The sequence below is a fragment of the Apteryx rowi genome, unplaced genomic scaffold (assembly GCF_003343035.1).
Source record: "Apteryx rowi isolate R43461 unplaced genomic scaffold, aptRow1 scaffold_333, whole genome shotgun sequence".
NCBI lineage: Eukaryota > Metazoa > Chordata > Aves > Apterygiformes > Apterygidae > Apteryx > Apteryx rowi.
In genome coordinates, this window is record NW_020449786.1 from 200,338 (window position 1) to 218,010 (window position 17,673).

Here is a 17,673-nt window from a genome sequence, read left to right on the forward strand (position 1 = left end):
CAGTGGGCACTTCAGTTTACAAAAAGCAGATCAACTGTTCAAAAAGCCAATATATGAAAATATAATACAGAAAACCTGTGTATTTGCAAGCTACACTGTTTGTGAACTGTAGGGTAAGGAAGGGAAACAAAACTGTTTCTCTCAGCAAGGAATGACCCACTTCAACTTACTAAATAGTGCAAAAGGAAGATCAACTTTTTCTGGTCATGAAAAAAAAATCCTTAATAAGTGGTGCTCACTATCTTTGAAGCAGATAAAAATTAGCTGGAGAAAAAAAAAAAAAAAATCAAACAATGGTACACTCCCTGTTAAACTAGCCAGTTTATTTTTTCTAGTACTTATTTATGCAATAAGGCTTTCTTCAGTCTTAAAATAATTAGCATGATGGATACAGAGAGGRAAACATTAAAATTATTAGTGGATATAGTTAATAAGAACAGCGGCCTTACAGATGAACACATCAGAGGTAGGGGAGGGAAAGTCTTATGTTAAAACTTAATTAATTTCAAATAAACTAAACAAATTCAATAAGCAAAAGAGCATAAAAGTCTGCAAGGGCTATTTTTGAAAAGCTGATCCTTTTAACCCCATCAAAGTATGAACAAAACTGCTCAAAGGAGCATGCTCATAGCAGCTGCTAAATAAAGCAAAACCGCTTCTCTCATAATAAGTCATATTATTTTAACATAAGGGGTCTGATTTTACAAGATAGGCTATAACATATGTATCTTAGTGTGCTGCATTACAGTATACTATTTTGAGTAAAATCGATTATTTAGGAGAAAAACTGTGACATTTTTCTCTAGATTGTTTTTTTAAGTTTCCTTATATTAGTATTTTCCACTGAGAAGCTGATTAAAAGCATAGACAGTACATTAAATGCAAAATATTTCAAAGTGCAAAACTACCCGTAATATATTAACTACATATAGATTAACAAAAAACATTCACGCAGTTGGTTGCAAAGACAGACGTTGTTTTCTAAAGCATCCCATTCTAAAGCTATTTTAATTGAACAACTTTTTAGTTTACTAGGTTCTGAAGGTCATTAAGAATAAACCAGAAAACCCCACACCAAGCCTTTACTGAGAAACAAAAAACCCATAACAAAGCTAGCAGCAGTGCTGTGAATAAATGGATATCACAAAAGGAAAACTGTTGCAGAAAATTAAGTAGCAAGCTGATCAAAGTCATAGCTATTGTCAGGAATGCTTATTTCTGTAAAGGTACTCAAAGGTCTTAAAGAAGTGTTAAGGAATTAAAAGAGAGGTTTCTTTGTTCTGATGTTCTAAGGTCCACAACACAACCATTTCCTTCTGATTGATGTAGATGTGTTGTACCAGGGGAGACTGCATTTAGCAATCAAACTATTGGTTTACAAGGGTTTTACCTGAAAAGCACTAAATACAAAATCATACTTTCCTATATGTTTTTGCAGTGCAAGGACAATGTATCTAAACAGTACTTTTTATATATATTCATCCTGAAAATTAAATTTAAATTACAAACCAAAATTATCACCAAGAGTCCTCATTCAAGGTATCGTTTTATTTTTTCAATTTGTAATTTACTCCCTAAAAAAAACACAAATCTTATTTTCACACATTAGTACAACTGTTGAATATCAGAGCAAGCAAGAAGCTTTAATACCAAATTTTTAATTTGTCTTGCATTCCTTTTTTATTTTTAAAGTGCTGGTTTTCACTGGTTTAACATATTTTCCAGCACGTTGACTTGACACTCAACCTTTCTGCTGATTGTGACTTTTTCTAACCAGCATTTTTATATAAATTTGTTCAATCAGATTTCATATGTATTCAAAGTCTTTTTTAAAAAAGAGATTTATGATAACTTATGTATTGATTTTTAAATTTTATTAAGCCTTGTTCCAGTAAAAATGGAATTCAATTGAAAATATGCAAAACCAAATTTTAATAAATAAAACTCAAATGTGCCTGATTTATCAAAACAAAATCTATCAAAAAATATTTTGTCATTTAAGTGGATTTGGATAAAGAAGAATCATCTCCAGACAGTGAATTAGCAAAACGTTTCTAGTGACCACATTCTGAGTGCCGTTTAGACACACTAAAGTGCAGAACGGTGCTTTCGGAAAGCCTGCCAAGCATTTATGTAGGTTAGACATACGATCGCTAGCAGGATTTCACTAACAGCTGGATGCCCAATATTGCTTTAGTTTTATTATTCTGTTTTTCTTTGGTTTTAGATTTTAGTGCCTAACCCTCTCAGTAACTTCATCTGTAGTTTCAGATGCCCAAATCTCTTTACAGATCTAACTCCATCCCATTCAAATTGAATTAAGAGTTAAGTCCAATCTTTCCCCACTTCTTTTTTAATTGGAAGCTCTCTACTTTTTAAGATCCCAGTTACTCAACTTCAGGTGAGCAAATCTAAATAGAACAACAGCAAATTTCTCTGCTTCTGCAAATAAGATTAAAAACAAAACTAAGGCAAAATATTTTCTGTGCTACAGAATCTGAAAATACTTACATTTGAAATCATGTAAATAAGTGCCAAGAATTTCAGTCTAAAGTCTACAGATACATACAGTACCATGATATTGTTCTATTTATAACTCTGGCTTCCCTTTTGATTTTGCATTCCTTTAAAAAATAACACTCTCACTGAAAGTTGAGGAAGGCTTGTATATGTACAGTATTAAAAATTTTAACAATTACAGCACGTCTACACATAACACTGGCTGCCACGATTCCAAATTTTGTTACCAGAGGTTTATTTTTTAAAAAGTTATTAAAGGTCTAAACGAATAACACAACATCTAATAATAAGATTTTTATCCACTGTACAAAGATGCATTTTCAGATAAAAGTCCATTAGAACCCAGAACTACTTACCAGGCAAAATGGGAATGAAATAAATTTCTTAAGGCAGAAATCCAATTATACACGACTTTAAAAGGCCCCTCAACATTAACTATAAGTAGCTAACTCATTCAGAACCTAAAATCTTGCACTCATAACTTAATTTCTGTGCTGGCTAGAAGTCTACTGACTTTCCAGGTAGACCAACTGGAGAAACGGTCATCTTCAGAGATCAAAGCTATGCTAAAGGTCAACTTAGTCACTACTTTTTCATTATTAGACAATCTGCCCTCGTTTTTGTTAGTAAGTTATATAAACTTAGGGATGAGCAGGTATGAAACACTGAAAATGGCAGAACAGATCTTAAAAAGCTATCATTCAAAAAGTCAGAATACATAATCAGAGGAATTTCAATGCTTAAAAACAGATTCACATATGTTCATCCAGTTGAAGATTAGTGTGTTAAAAAAAGCTAAGAAAATACTTTGTGTTTCAGTTCAGCTGCACTTGATTCAAGTACAGCTTGGAGGTTGGCTGTTATAAATTAAACGTGGTCACTGTCTCAGCAGCCAGAAGTACAGAAAAATGTACATGTTCACAGGATAAATAGAAGTCTCCTTTCCCAAGAAGCTATCTTACTCCAATTCGGGAGGTCATCCACTCCAAGCCTTGGCATAATCTGAAAGATAAGAGATGTTTTGTTGATACTAGTTCCATTCCAACATCTTAAGTGTCTGCTACTTGTTTTATGTTTAAACCAATCTATTAAAAATAAATAGAAGCAGCTGGAATTCAGAGTGAAACATGAATAGAGTAAGTGTTTTAAACTAAATCTACTTGGGCTTTAACCACAAGAAGCTGGTCAAGCATGCTGTTTTACTGAAGCTTGGCATTCTTTCAATTTTTTCTTCTAAAGCTAAAACATGCAACTCCACTCGCTTACTCAGAAGTACATGAAATAAATAATTTTTCTTTTAATACAGGTTTCCCATGATAGACCGCTTACTTAAAAGCTAGACATTTTCACACTAAAAGACAAATTTACTCAGACTGAATTAGTTAAAGGAAAGGCACTGTATCAAGCATTCCACAATCCCATTACAAAACTAAAAAGATGCTATATTAAATGCCAAGATTGCATGGGATCTGATCTGCTTACTCACCCAATCTGCATCTACATCTAAAGCTCTTATGTGTCAGAAAGCAGACTTTCCTTCTATTTTCTAGGTATCCAATTTCCTAGTTTATGCTATCATTAAGCTTTACTTTTGTAAAGTAAATCACGACCTAGGTATTCATAAAGGCTAACTCAGCCTCCCAGGGCTAATCTCCCCAGACTCCTGTCAGATCTTCCCAGAATTAGATCCCTGATCTGAACCACCCTCTGGAATTTTTTTGATGAGTTTGTCTCACCCATGTCACAGTTTTAAGTTCTCTAATTTTTCATCTTGTTTTTTATTTTAATTTAAGAAAGACAAAGCCTAGGATGACCAAAGTCAATCTTTAGGAATCTCTCCCCTTTTCCAAATGCCAACTTGTTTGAAGATTTAAGTAAGTACATAAACTAAACATTCAAAGTGCTTCTGGCCAAAGTGCAGTAGGAGGAAAGTGGAGTCAACTATTAAGAAGTCCAAAAGACCCAATCCAAAACCCAAGTCATTCTTACTAACACATCCCACTCTAAGGAAGCGTGTGCTACCATTCACTCCACAAGACATCTCCTCTGCATTAAAAAAAATACTAAGTGAGGAGGAAGTTCTCACTTGCCAAATACTCAGTAGGATTCATCATGTCTGATGCCACAAAACAACATTATTGCAAAAGTTGTACTGTGTGGCTAAGGAAAAAAAAATCTTCAAGTGTTACACATTAGAAGATTTTTTTTTATATAAACTAAAAGAATTTTTTTTTTTTTTATGTAAACTGAAAGAATACTTCATACAAATTTGGAATTTGACCTATGAAAATAATCTACAAGTTTCAATAAAGAAAAGGAAAAATTCAAAATGTCCCTCTGACTCCAGAGATGATCTTCAGTAGATCCAGATTGGTGTTAATAAGCTTCTAAACTAGTGTTCTTATTTGTCATACATTACTGTACTTAAATAGTAAACATTTACCCTTCTCCTGTCAAAGCGCAACAGGACTGAATGTGCCATGGGTGATCCTTTATGGAGCTAAGTGTGAGGTATGTAGATATTTCAGCAGCTGTCATGCAACCTTTCATGTCCTGCTTGTTCGCAAAGATGAGAACTGCAGCCTTCCGTAAATCCTAGAAGTAATTTATAGTAGTTATTACAAAGAGCTAAAAGGATATTGTGTTAACTGTGGTCCTCAAAAGAACAGCATTCAAGCTCTTCTATGATTACATGATAGCATGTAGTTTTGACAGACTTGCCACATTAAAAAAAATTAAATACTCTGAGACTGAAAAAAGCAATTTATTTAGTGGTGTTCTGCACCGCAGAGAATCAAATTATAATGTTGTACATGACAGTCCCTTTGGTGTTGCCCATATATTCATATGTCAACTAATGAAAGTCTTGTTAAAATATATTTTCTAGAGCTCCACACCATCCAGCCAGTGGAATTACTGCTAGATAAACATTCCAAAACCTAAATTGGATACCATCTAAACGGAAAAGTTTGCTAGATATCATTCCCTTGAAATTATTTTCAACTTCAGTAAACAAGTTCTTTAGTGATTAAAGCAGTAACAATTTAAGAAAGCTATATAAATACTTGCAAGTTTTATACTACTAATAAGTAGTTTTGTTTCTGTATGAAAATTAGGATTCCATAAAGCAGCTAGACAAGAACAGGGATATATGGCTTTAGGACTACAGAAGTAAAGACAAATGCAATAGTCAGGAAGCTGGCAGGTCTAATTAAAAGTGCTCAATAGAGATTTAAACCTGTATTAAGTTTTGAGACAATTTCTCTATCAAGAGAAAAACAACAAACCCTTATGGTCCAAAGTCGAAAATTCACTCTCACAAGCAGACCTTATTACAGTCTAGTCTCATTTCAAGTTGGCCTACTGATTGTTTTCAGGACATGATTGATCACCATCTTGTAAGTGTTTGCAACACTAGAAGCTTATATAATCACATTGGAAAAATGCACCACAAAGTCATCTTTCCACCTTTTTGATAAAGTATTTGCTCCTTACTATCAGACCCAAATTAGATTAGTACTGAACTGTAAAGAAACTCTCATTCATTTGAAACAGACTGCAAAGCACTCAGAGAAATGAAATCAACAGAATTATTTGCACTGTACTAAACCCCTTTCCATCAAGAAAGAATAAAGATGTTTAGACTTAACACAATCCAAATTCAGCTGGAGAGCAACCACAGAAGATTTTAATTTACTTTAACTAATCCACTTTAGATGTTAGTTTAGGATGTTAGGAGGAGCTGACCCAATGTAGAACAATCCTTAATACAACACATAATAATAAAATTAGAAATAAAATAATTCAGAAGGAAACTAAACTGAAACTAATTTAACTATAGTATTATATGTGCTCCTTAATATTAAGGAACAGGATTAAAACAATTAAGAAGGAAAATTGAATTGCCTGCTTTTTAAAAATTTTAAATTTCTTCAAATTTTAACCATTCAACTGAAAAAAAAAGAGACAGTGGAGAACAACAGTACTGGTCACATTAACATGAAGTAATTCAAATTTAAAATATTTTACAAGTTCAACATCTATAAAGGAAACAGTGATCTGATTACAATCCAGTGAGCCCTAATAAAAAGGTGTAAAGGGATGTGTATTCTTTATCATAGTTTGCCTACTTATTTATAGTTTACACAGTTTTAAAATGTGCCCAACATGCATGCATTTTCAGGCTCAATTTTTTTGTGATGGTATAATTTTTGTTAACATAGGAACCACGTAGTGTTATTCGACTGTTCACAACAAAAGAAATCTATTATCCCAATTCTCTACTATACCTCATGAGCCAGCATTCTGTAAAGTTCTTCTTTTGTAATAGAAAGTCGCTCTCTGTCAATGCTGTCAACAACAAGAATGATGAACTAGGGAAAAAATAGTACAGAATGTAAATAAAGTTAAAATTACGAAATAGATACAAAGTAAAAAACTACAGAAAGCACATTTTCAAGAGACCACTACTGCAAGTCTTCCTATATAAGGCAGGCATGGACTTTCAAAACATGTTAGAAAACAGAACAAGAGGTTTACTGTTACAGTCTTGTTTGTTAGAGTTCTGGGAATCATACACAAAGATTATAGTTAAAAGAAAAAAAGATTGCATATGTACATTTCAGAACTGCAACTAAGATATTCTTTTTATGTACTATGGTTAATTATACCAATCTCTCAGTTGGATTTTCAGCCCCTTAATCATAAGCAAAATAGTCATGTAGGTACCAAAGCACTTACAGATCGAGGATCACACTTAGAATGTGGATGATAGTAATGGTTGTTTTCACTGATAACTGAGTATAGCAAGTTTCTGTCTCCTACTACTTGAATTTCAGTTTAGTATTTTTCTGAGTATACAAGTTTTCTATTGTGAAAAAAGCATTTTTAGAAATTCACAGTCAACTTTTTTACAAGGCTTAAGAAAAATTATTTCCAATAGCACATCAGACCTTTGAAAGTTATGTACCTGTAGGATTTAGCACTATATTGTTGCACAATGCCTTAACCTTTGTAACGCAAAGGGCCTCTGCAGCTGGCCTTTCACTTACAACTTTGCACTTCTTAACCTAGGCACTCTGAAGCTGCTATGGCAGTGACTTTGCCCTGATTGCTCTTCCTACCACACTGTTCTCATGGCCTTGCACTTGTGTATACTGAGACACTGCTATGTCTGTTACACCACATTTCCAGAGGGAAGCAATAGCCACTGGTGTGAAAATGACTCTCTTTTACCCCACTTTTCCTACCCCTCATTTCACAGCTTTTACTGTAAAACCTTGTACTAGAGAGAGAAAAGAAAAAAGGGGGAAAAAAAAAAGACATGCTGTTACAGAGCAGGCAATACTCACTTAAATAGCTGGTAAGCATTACCCAATAATATGCACACACAAACCGTAACTACTGATCAGCGTTCAACACCTGCCCGTGACCAAAGGGTGCTCCAGTCAGTATTAACATCATCATAAGCAAGAACAACCAGTAGGGAGATCAAGCGGGTCCTGATGACAATTATACAACTACTACAGAAAAAGAGTTACAGAGAACACATGCTGCACTGGAGAGAACTCCCTGGAGATGACATTTATCTGAGACACACCATTACTTCTCTTTCCCAGCTCACCAGTGGGAACAATTTTCCTGTCCCTTTTTTCTTATTTTCTCTCCTTTTGTTTTTTCCCTGAGGATAACCATTAGAGACAATAGAGACATCAGATACAGTTCTCAACCCTTTCCTCTCCCCCCACAAAATTTGGGCATGTAAGCCTGTCTCAACATCCTTCTGTTCTGACTTTTAAACCAGAACTGCAGAATTACCCATGTTAAGTTGAAACTACTTAAGATAGGCACGCACTTAAAAGCTTATTTGTGGGATTTTACATCATTTCAAAGATTTTATTTAGATTGCTTCCATTTACAGATAAGGAAAAAGATAAGAGACAAAAGCTGCACGCAAGTCAGTAACAAAAAAGAAGGATTACAAGTCACTTATAATTCTCCAACATATGTTCCAAATCACTTTGCCTTATAAAATTAAGGAGATGTATAGTCCATTGAAAGAGACCAGAAAGTAAGAAAAACTAAGTCAATTTAATGCTGCTGTGACTTTGAGATGTCTGGCAGATGAGGAGGAACAGTAAAGGAATTATGAATAAGAGGGATGCTAGGATTAGCATACCAAACAGACCCCTTTTCTTCCTCAACTCTTTTCAACAGACAAAGCTTCTAAGTAAAGATAAGTTCTTCCTTTCAACTGCTAGAGAGCACTGGATTTCAAACACTTATTAGCTAGAATAATGTGATGAAAAGCATTTCCAAACAGTATCAAAAAAGAACCAAGACATGTATCTCCTCAAATTCCAGAACCCAGGAAGATTCAATGTGCAAAGGTCAAGAAGTTATTGTCCCAGATATTGCTGGCAGAAGTCTCTTCACCCTCTCTCATTTGTCATAGCCATGTTTTTTGAGATAGAATTAAAAATAATTAAAAAAAAATACTAGGGGTGAGGCTCATCACCAGGCTTTCAGTAGTTAAAAAGTTTCTGAACACTTGGGGTGGATCACTCTAACCTCTCCTCTTCCAAAGGGTGGCATAAGGCAGAAAACCCCATTGTACAAGAGGATGGAATACTTATATAACAAATAACATTTACAATTAAAGCCATCTTTACTTTCAATATAAATGATTAAAAAAAAGTTTAAAGTTTTTTATGTCAATGTACAAGCCTCAAAGTGAGCCTACAGAGATTTTAAGTGCATTTTGGGTTCATAGCCTTTTTTGGACATCAAAAATCTTGACGGGGGGGGAGGAAATCAAAAGGACAACAGCTGGTGAGTTCTACTCCAACCTTTCTAGCAACGGCAGCTTTACCAGCGTGTCCTGACTACTGCCCAGCTAGCCTTCCCATTACCCTTTGGATAAAAGCCACAGGCTGCTGAGCTTTTTAGATACTGCTGCCTGGAGAAAATTTTGTTCTTCATCATTAATTATAGCCCTAAAAAACACTTCAGATTAGATGTATAGAAGTTAGTTTAACCACTGTAAATCCTGAGTACATTGAAAAAATTGCTTTTTAACTTACTTGAGAAAAACATGCAAAAGATCAGTTTCATTTAAAATTTTATTTTGATATCATTCAATGGTCTAGAGAAAAAAGCCCAACTTCACAGTTCATTCCACAGGTCACACAACAACACTAATTTATAGTGGGCAGGAAAAAATATGTTAAATATTACCAGATAATTGGCTGCATGCCAGAGACACCTTATACTTTTTGAGTTTGTTCTCCCTCAAAAATATTTAAAGATAACATAGCTGCAATCTTCATAAAGGTCTACCAATCTTCCCAATAAATAGATACATACAAATGAACTTACTGAATTTGCAAATTGGAAGTAGCTTCACATACCTCTGTGTTTGAATAATAGGTATTCCATGAGGACCGTAATGACTCTTGTCCTCCAATATCCCACATGAGGAAATGAGTATTTTTCACTACTATTTCCTCTACATTGCTTCCTATGGTTGGAGAAGTATGAACCACTTCATTCATCAAGCTAAAGAAAACAATATCACACCATAAAAACCAACCAACAAAATCGACAAGGCTTGTCACAGATCAGTTAGCATAAATTTGTTACAGGGGAAAAAATACATATTTTAGCTCTCTTGAAAGGATATCAAACTTTCCATTTTTCAAGAAGCTATATATTCATACTTTTACAGAAATAAATCAAGTATTTTAGAACAGTTCTAAACTGTAGTTGACACAGTTCTACAGTACTTGCTTTTGTAGCAATGAAACTGTAGATGTGCTTAAAGTCATCAGAAAGGAAAAACAAGCACAGAAAAGGCTTATAACAAATGGATAAGCATCTCTAACAGACTTTTCTTGCTAATAAAGTAAAGATTATTCTTAAAATGTGCTCATTTCAAAGCAGAAAATTGCTATTCTAATGATCTTCAGATAAGGAGGACACAACTGTGCAGAATCTAATTCTGAATATAATTTATCAGAGCACTCAACTTATTAAAATGCAATTTGATTTCATAACAAATTCTGAAGGACTGGTTGACTACTGGACTACTTAGCTGAAAATATCTCAGTTCAACTTTTCACCTTTGACAAGTGCTCAGAAAAAGGGGTTTTAGAAAATATCCTCTTCCTTCTTCATATCTAAATATATGCATACTCATTTAATTATGCCCTCCTCCTTTTCCACAATCACCATAGTAATTATCCTCCTGCCAATATTGTTGAATTTATCATAGACATTTCTACAATATAGGCAAGAGGTGGGGGTGGTTAAGTGTAATGTCAACAATATCAGGCATTGGAATCAGGAAACATTTGGAAACGTTCATGGATTCTGCAGAGTTACTAGAATTCCAATTCATTTAAAAAACACTTTCTTCCCTGCAGTTTTCAGTGACAGGATGATTTCTACATTTACCAATTAAGATAGGCTTTAATAGCAAAATAATTAGCAGTTCACTATTTGCTTGTACAATTATGTTATTCGCTCTATTACAGCTCAGTTTTAAAACACTGCAGGTCCTTTATTCAACATTTAAATACTAAACTGAGATGTTTAGAATGACTAATACCATCCATGTACATACTGTGCAGTAGGGCACTCCCAGAGTTTCTGTCATGTTTCAGAACTGAATTTTCAATGACTAAGTAGTGACAAATACTAAAGTGTAAAATAAAAAACAAAATAGTTTGTATACTTACAACTGGTAAAGAATGGTGGTCTTTCCAGCATTATCAAGTCCCACTATGATTACCTTGTGCTCTGCATATACATACACACAAAAAAAATGCAAGAATAAACTAGTAGAAACAGCAATAATTACAATTCTAGTTAATCACTTTTTTTTTTTTTAATATAAGAAAGCAACTACTTGATTGTCTTAGTTCAATAGCCTACACAGAATGTTTGCGACTTTTGGAAAAAATCCACAAAACTTCACCTTCTGCTGAGATTACAGTTTTAGGAAAAGTCAGTATTTGAAGTCTTCTTGATAAAGGAATGAATATTAATACGATTACTTTGTATAAAATTTTAGTTTTAGAAATAAAGTACATGGAAAAAATATAATTGATAGCAGTGCACCATCTTAAGTACATCACCAAATATCCAGAATATTATTAATATTTATAATACAGCAAAGAAAAGTATCAGTTAACCACCATAAGTTATTTAGAATTTTGAAAGAACTAGCTTTCCACAGAACAGATGAGTCTGTAGGTCTTCAGAGTCATGCAAAATAAATCCCAGGTCTGCAGAAAATATTAGTCTAACATGCAAGGCTCAATAATAGGTGCATCATTTAATGGACTACCACCATTTGCACAGCAAAAAGTAAGAAGAAACTGTATTTTGAATGGATCACAAATTCCAACACTACAATTTCTGAACTGAAAACTGCTGCTTATATACCAGTGATCTGCCAAATGCTGCATTAATGTTGTTTTTCCATGAACAGGAGAATTATGTGTTTCTCTGAACTTAACCCTTTTTTAATTTCAAACAAAGCAGCACAGCCAATTAGAATTACTTTTGATATATGTGTAAAGTTAGAAGATACCAATTCACTTGCCCACAAAAAAGCAAATCACTTGAGAGCAAAGAGAAGTTACAAATGGATACTAGAAGTAAAAATTGCCTGAAGCATGTAAACAGGCTCACTTTTGAAGTGGTCATATTTAAAATTCTATTCAGAATTTGCACTTATTCAGAAGCAAAACATGGTTTACAGCTTAAAGATTTCCTCTAAGATATCGCATTTAATTTACAAGACTTATAACAAATCACTAAAAGGTCAGAATATTTGTCATAAATACCAAGTTGCTCTGTTTTTGCCTGCAGGTGGGTCATCTAAGAAAGAAGTAAAGAAATTTGTTTAAAAAAATTCAGCTTAATCTATGCATTTGTGTGCAGAGGGGTTATTTATGTACTATAATCAGTACTTTTTATCCTGAAAGCGATTTTATCAAACAAACTTTTGCTTTGAACTTTTATTAGAAGCTTTGCTATGTGATACAGCCTTAATGAGTCTTGAAACATATTTCCCCACATCACTTCCCCTACCGTTGCATCCTGCCAAGGCATCAGAAGGAAACAGTTTTTCCTGGCCTTAATTCCAGTAATCCTTTTTGCCCCATAAGGAGCAGTACCACTAATTAATAACCTCTCTCAATACATAAGTGGCAAAAAATCCTTTTTGTATTCAAATCTAGTAAAGTGAATTATACCAATACATCTGTGAGAGAGAATACAAAACTTTAACTACACATAGAAGCAACTCATGAATTATGCCTTCATATATTTTCCTACAGCTAGTTTAAGAAATACACAGGTACTAAACCACTCCAATAAAACCATGCTATATATCTAGAGTTTCTGTCTCTCTCAAATTCAGTAAGTTTAAAGGGCTTTCAAAGTTTAAATACAAATATCCTTCTGTTGTTTTTAAAACAGCTGTACTGTCCTGGAAGAAGATGACTCGACATTTGTAAGCATGCTGATCGTATTATTTTTGAGGAGAAAAGAAAAGGAATTCCTGTGTTTCCCACTTTCACATCAGAAGCCAAACATCCAGCATCTTAAGAATGAACGTGAAGAGTGTCAGATGAAACAGTACCATACTCCTCACAGCGAGGAAGAAAAAGTATGTTTTTCCCCATTCAGATGATTGTTTCTGAAAGCCATTGAAATATGAACCGTTCACTGTTAATGGGGGGAGGGGGGAAAGGCACAGTTTAGCTGTGTTATTCCATAGTCAAATAGTCTTTTATATGGTAACTGAATATGTATAAACAAGTAACAGTCACACAAGCGTTAATTTTGAGGCAGATATGAAATTAATGAGTATCTCATTTGTATCTCATGCAAACAGCAGTTTCCACCTTCTATTAATGGTAGTACATCTTGCTGCTTTCAAAACTATGTAAGCACTAGTTACATCGATACTCATCTATGGTAATGAAAAACTCTTCGCTTGCAAACATACACAAAAATCAAATTTCTATCTAGTTTGGTTACATTACATGATTTTGCTTGTATATATACTCTAAAGGAAGAACATATGAACATAAAAACTGCCACACTAAGACGGAAGAAAAGTTTAGCTAAATGAGTACTCATTTCCAAGAGCAATGGGTAGAAGATGCTTCATATAAGAGAAAGGACAATTATGGAGTAAACTGTAAGCAGTAATTTAAGCTCTTATTTGTGCTCTGTACTTACAGGCTAACCCAAGTTTCTCCCTTTCATTGGCTGGTATTCAAACTCAGTTTGGGTTGTATTCATGAGTGTCTTCCCAGTCCACTACGTACTTGGAAAAGGGAGAAGAAAATCCATAACAGAGTTGCCAGAGAAGAAGAGCAGAGTCTTTATAAAATCATGTTGAATGAAGGAAAAAGTGAGTAAAAAAAAAGGAGGCACACGCAGGTTTAAAAAAAAAAAAAAAAAAGACAGTATTAGACTACTGTCTAAAAGAATCAAAAGAATTCGGTTATACCAACCGTTCCTGGACAGCTGTTAAAAAAATTAGTAAAAATGAAATAGTATTGTTACAAAGCCTCTGGCAGTCTAATATTACAAAGTAATGGGACAGCAAGGATGATCTTGCAGATGGTAGAAGGAAGAAATAATATGCTCTTTTCTTCACTTACTCTTATATGTTCCTCTGTGATAGAAGGACCCAATATTGCAAATACAATCCTCACAGTTTTTGCCTTTCCTCTTTCTAATTTGCAAGGATTTAAAGAATTAGCTAAATCTTTTAATGGCAAACAAAAATCTTTTCCTCCAACATATCTAAAAAAAATAAATGAATAAGGAGGGAAACAGTAAGAGTATTACTTCATGTATCTTTTGCTACCAAAGTCAAACTTTACTATTTGTGCTGCATATGTAAGAAAAGGTTTATTAAAGCATGTTTTGCCTTGCCTTGTTTTCAATCCTTTTGAATATCACTTCCATTTAAAAAAGAAATAATCAGTCAAGGAACTATTTTTTCTTATAATATCAAACAATATACTATGGGCATGCTAAAGTGTCTATGCAGTAGATCTTCAGTTTAGCAAAATAAGAAAATTCAGGAATAAAAAAAATTTATTTAGAATGTTACATATGATTATTAATCAATATGCAACTAAAATGCACAGTGTGATTAAAATTGATATCCACATGCAGCTTGACATCTTCAAAGAATTCCAATAGATCTGTGGTCCCATGGTCCCTCTTTGCAAGAGGCAGAGTCTCTACATGCCCACCAGCTCTTTTCTTTACTATATTTCTACTATTTACCTGCCACAGGCAACAGGCTTATCAATCTATTTTTCCCCTAGATCTCCTCTAGAACTCTGCTTTAAAAATTTCCTATTTCAGTCCTCATATCAGAGTGGCTCTACACAGAGGGTTACATGACATATGCAGTTCAGCTTTTTCATTCATGAATTCATTTATAATTGCCAGAGGGATACTACATGGTTGCAATGATACGGTACAGTTCATTTTGCTTGTTCCATCTCTTCAACCAACAGTTAACTTCAAACAGATCTCAGAGGATTCTCTACCTGAAGGAAGTGCTTCAGAAAGAAAACTCCATGAGTGCTTGGTTAATTGTGAAGAAACAAATTAATTTCCTTAAAATAATCCTTCCTCAACCTAAGTTACCTTACTGAAGTCACTTCACTTGCAAATAACCCCAGTTCTCGTAAGAATGTTAAATTTGGATCTTCAGAAGTCCCGTATTTTGCAAAAATCTGTATCTCTGTTTTTCAGCTCAAAGGATTTGAGATACAGCAATTGAAACAGTAATAGCAAAAATATTCATTTAACCAAAAGAAACAGTTTTGATACAAATGAAATATTAAAAGAGTTAAGGTCTGCACTTTATATACTTAACTCTGGCTAAAGGGAGATTTATCTTAATTATACTTGTGTACTATAGCTTTTCGTTGTTCCTATTGTATCCACTGTAACATGAAGATTTTTTAAAAATTCAACAACTAATGAAAACCTCTTACCATGTACTGTTTAGCCATTAAGGCAGAGAATCAGATTGCAAGAGAAGTAAACAAGAGGTGTAAACAAATAAAATCACATTCAGTGCTTTAGTAAGATGGAAGGTATGTTCATTATAGAGTTTTTCTGTTAGGCAGAAATTCACTCCGAATGAATCAATTTTCTGCACATCACACACTAACTACACTGAATCCTGAGGTACAAAAATGCATGGGGCTCATTTTAAGATGTATCTTAAGATGTGAGTTTCTGAAAAAACTACCTACATATTTTCTTCCTGGAGTACATTACACCATCAGGTGCCTTCTAGTCCTATGGCATTAACTCACCTGTTGGTATTTCTTTAAAGTATTTAGCTGTCTAGCCATTACTGATCAGCTATCTTCCACATTCTGCATTTTTACGCTCAGTTACTATCACCTTTATGTAAAGCAAAACTCACTACATAACACTCTAGTGAAATGTCCATGATTTACTCTTCTGTATCTTCCAGCACTTTGGCACACCTTCTTCCTCCATGCTCTACTTGATAGAAGCCAGATGGCACTTTCTAAATCTTTGCTTTGTTTAACCTTTCATTTTGCCAGTATCAAGTGCTTCAGGCTATCAGCACAACCTACACTAGCTATGATGAACTGATGACACACTCTACACACAGCTAGGCCTAAGAAGCATATTTGCATCTTTGTAATATTCCCTCTAGATACGTGCTTACATGAGGATTTTGCCCAAGCTAGTATGCTCAGCAAAGAGTTTCACAGAACAGTCTAAAAATTCTCCAATAAATTGTCTAGATTTGACATATGATTAAAAGAGCAACAGAAAACAGCTCAATAATTACTACCCCTTTTTATTATCATTATTATGGGAAAAACAGCTGTGTAACTGGAGAATAATTTTCTACTACATAAGTCTGAAATTTACAGTTAACTTTCCTAGGGTAGAATTTCAATTTTGGCCACAAAAAAGAAACTTTCTTCTCTATGGGTGCCACAAGAGGAGGAGACAAAAACCAAAAACCAACCAAACACCCCTCCCACCCCAAACCAAGATTAAAACACACCGCAGAAGCCCCCCTAAGGGAACAAAAGTATGTTAAGTAAAATGTTAAGTATTTCATAGTGCTGCCTCACCAATGCTATAATGCTAATTGTCATTAATATGTTAATTGTATAAAGACTAACTTTCTGGAATTATTATACAAGAACAAAGACAATGTGGCTTTTTTTCCGCCTCCCTAATGAGGTGGAATCAATGTAATCTAATATTGTGATTTACTAAGAAAAGGAAACCAAAACAATGAAGTTGCAACTCTTCCTTCTTTTCCCAAGATTGTATGGTGGCACCCTTATGGTGGCAATATTTCTCAGCACTAAAAGCCACCAGAAGTTATTTTATAATTAGTTCTCTGCTTAGAGATGCCTTAGTGGAGTCCTTGAGGGAAGAAACGGTGAGGAAGGCTGCTGCATTTAATAAAAAATCCAGACAGTATCTCACAGTTCCTTGGGGGGGTCTTTGATTCTCCCCCAATTTTTCCAGATCAGAAAAAATACGAGTCTTGTCTCCAAAAGTGAATTTCTTGGGTCACTAAGTGCATTTAGTTAACTAATACCTTTTACCAAAATAGAACTTTACTTTAAAGACACCAATCCAAGTTTGCTTTTTTCTAAATACAGAAAAAAAACGCGCGATTTTAAAAGCAGACCCCAGCTTAAAAACAGAATGAGGGTCTGCAGAAAACGGGCAAGATCCTGATCGCCCAAAGCTTCTGCTGCTACCATGGTGAGAAAAGAAGTCTGAGAGGTAGCAGCGTCTGCCACTACGCGAACCCAAGAGTCCACCGCAGGCCCGTAACTCTCGAAGAGCCGCCTGGGACAAACAAAGTGGAAGGGGGAGAGGAGGGGGCAACCTGAGCAAGAGAAACAAAGCGACTGCGAGCATGAGGCGCTGCAAAGCCAGCCCTCAAGACCCTGCACAAAGAAGGGCCCAACTTTCGCCGGGGCGCGCCCCCCCGGGGAGGCCCGGAGGCGGCGGGAGGAGGCGGCGCGGCCCCCCACCCGCCCGCGGCCCCTCGCCCTCAGGGGCTCCACAACCCGCCGCCGCGGGCCCCGC

At 34.8% G+C, this 17,673-nt stretch overlaps 1 protein-coding gene across 1 annotated transcript; it reads right to left on the reverse strand.

The window, feature by feature from the left end:
* Positions 1-1,527: 1,527 nt before the first annotated feature.
* Positions 1,528-13,932, reverse strand: ARL5B (ADP ribosylation factor like GTPase 5B). The gene is made up of 6 exons (XM_026071960.1): positions 13,777-13,932; positions 11,259-11,319; positions 9,930-10,077; positions 6,810-6,893; positions 4,964-5,115; positions 1,528-3,522 (listed from the first exon to the last, which is right to left on the reverse strand). Exons 3-6 carry the CDS (start codon positions 10,071-10,073, stop codon positions 3,474-3,476), a joined length of 429 nt encoding a protein of 142 aa, XP_025927745.1. The 5' UTR covers positions 10,074-10,077; positions 11,259-11,319; positions 13,777-13,932; the 3' UTR covers positions 1,528-3,473.
* Between the last annotated feature and the right edge of the window lie 3,741 nt (positions 13,933-17,673).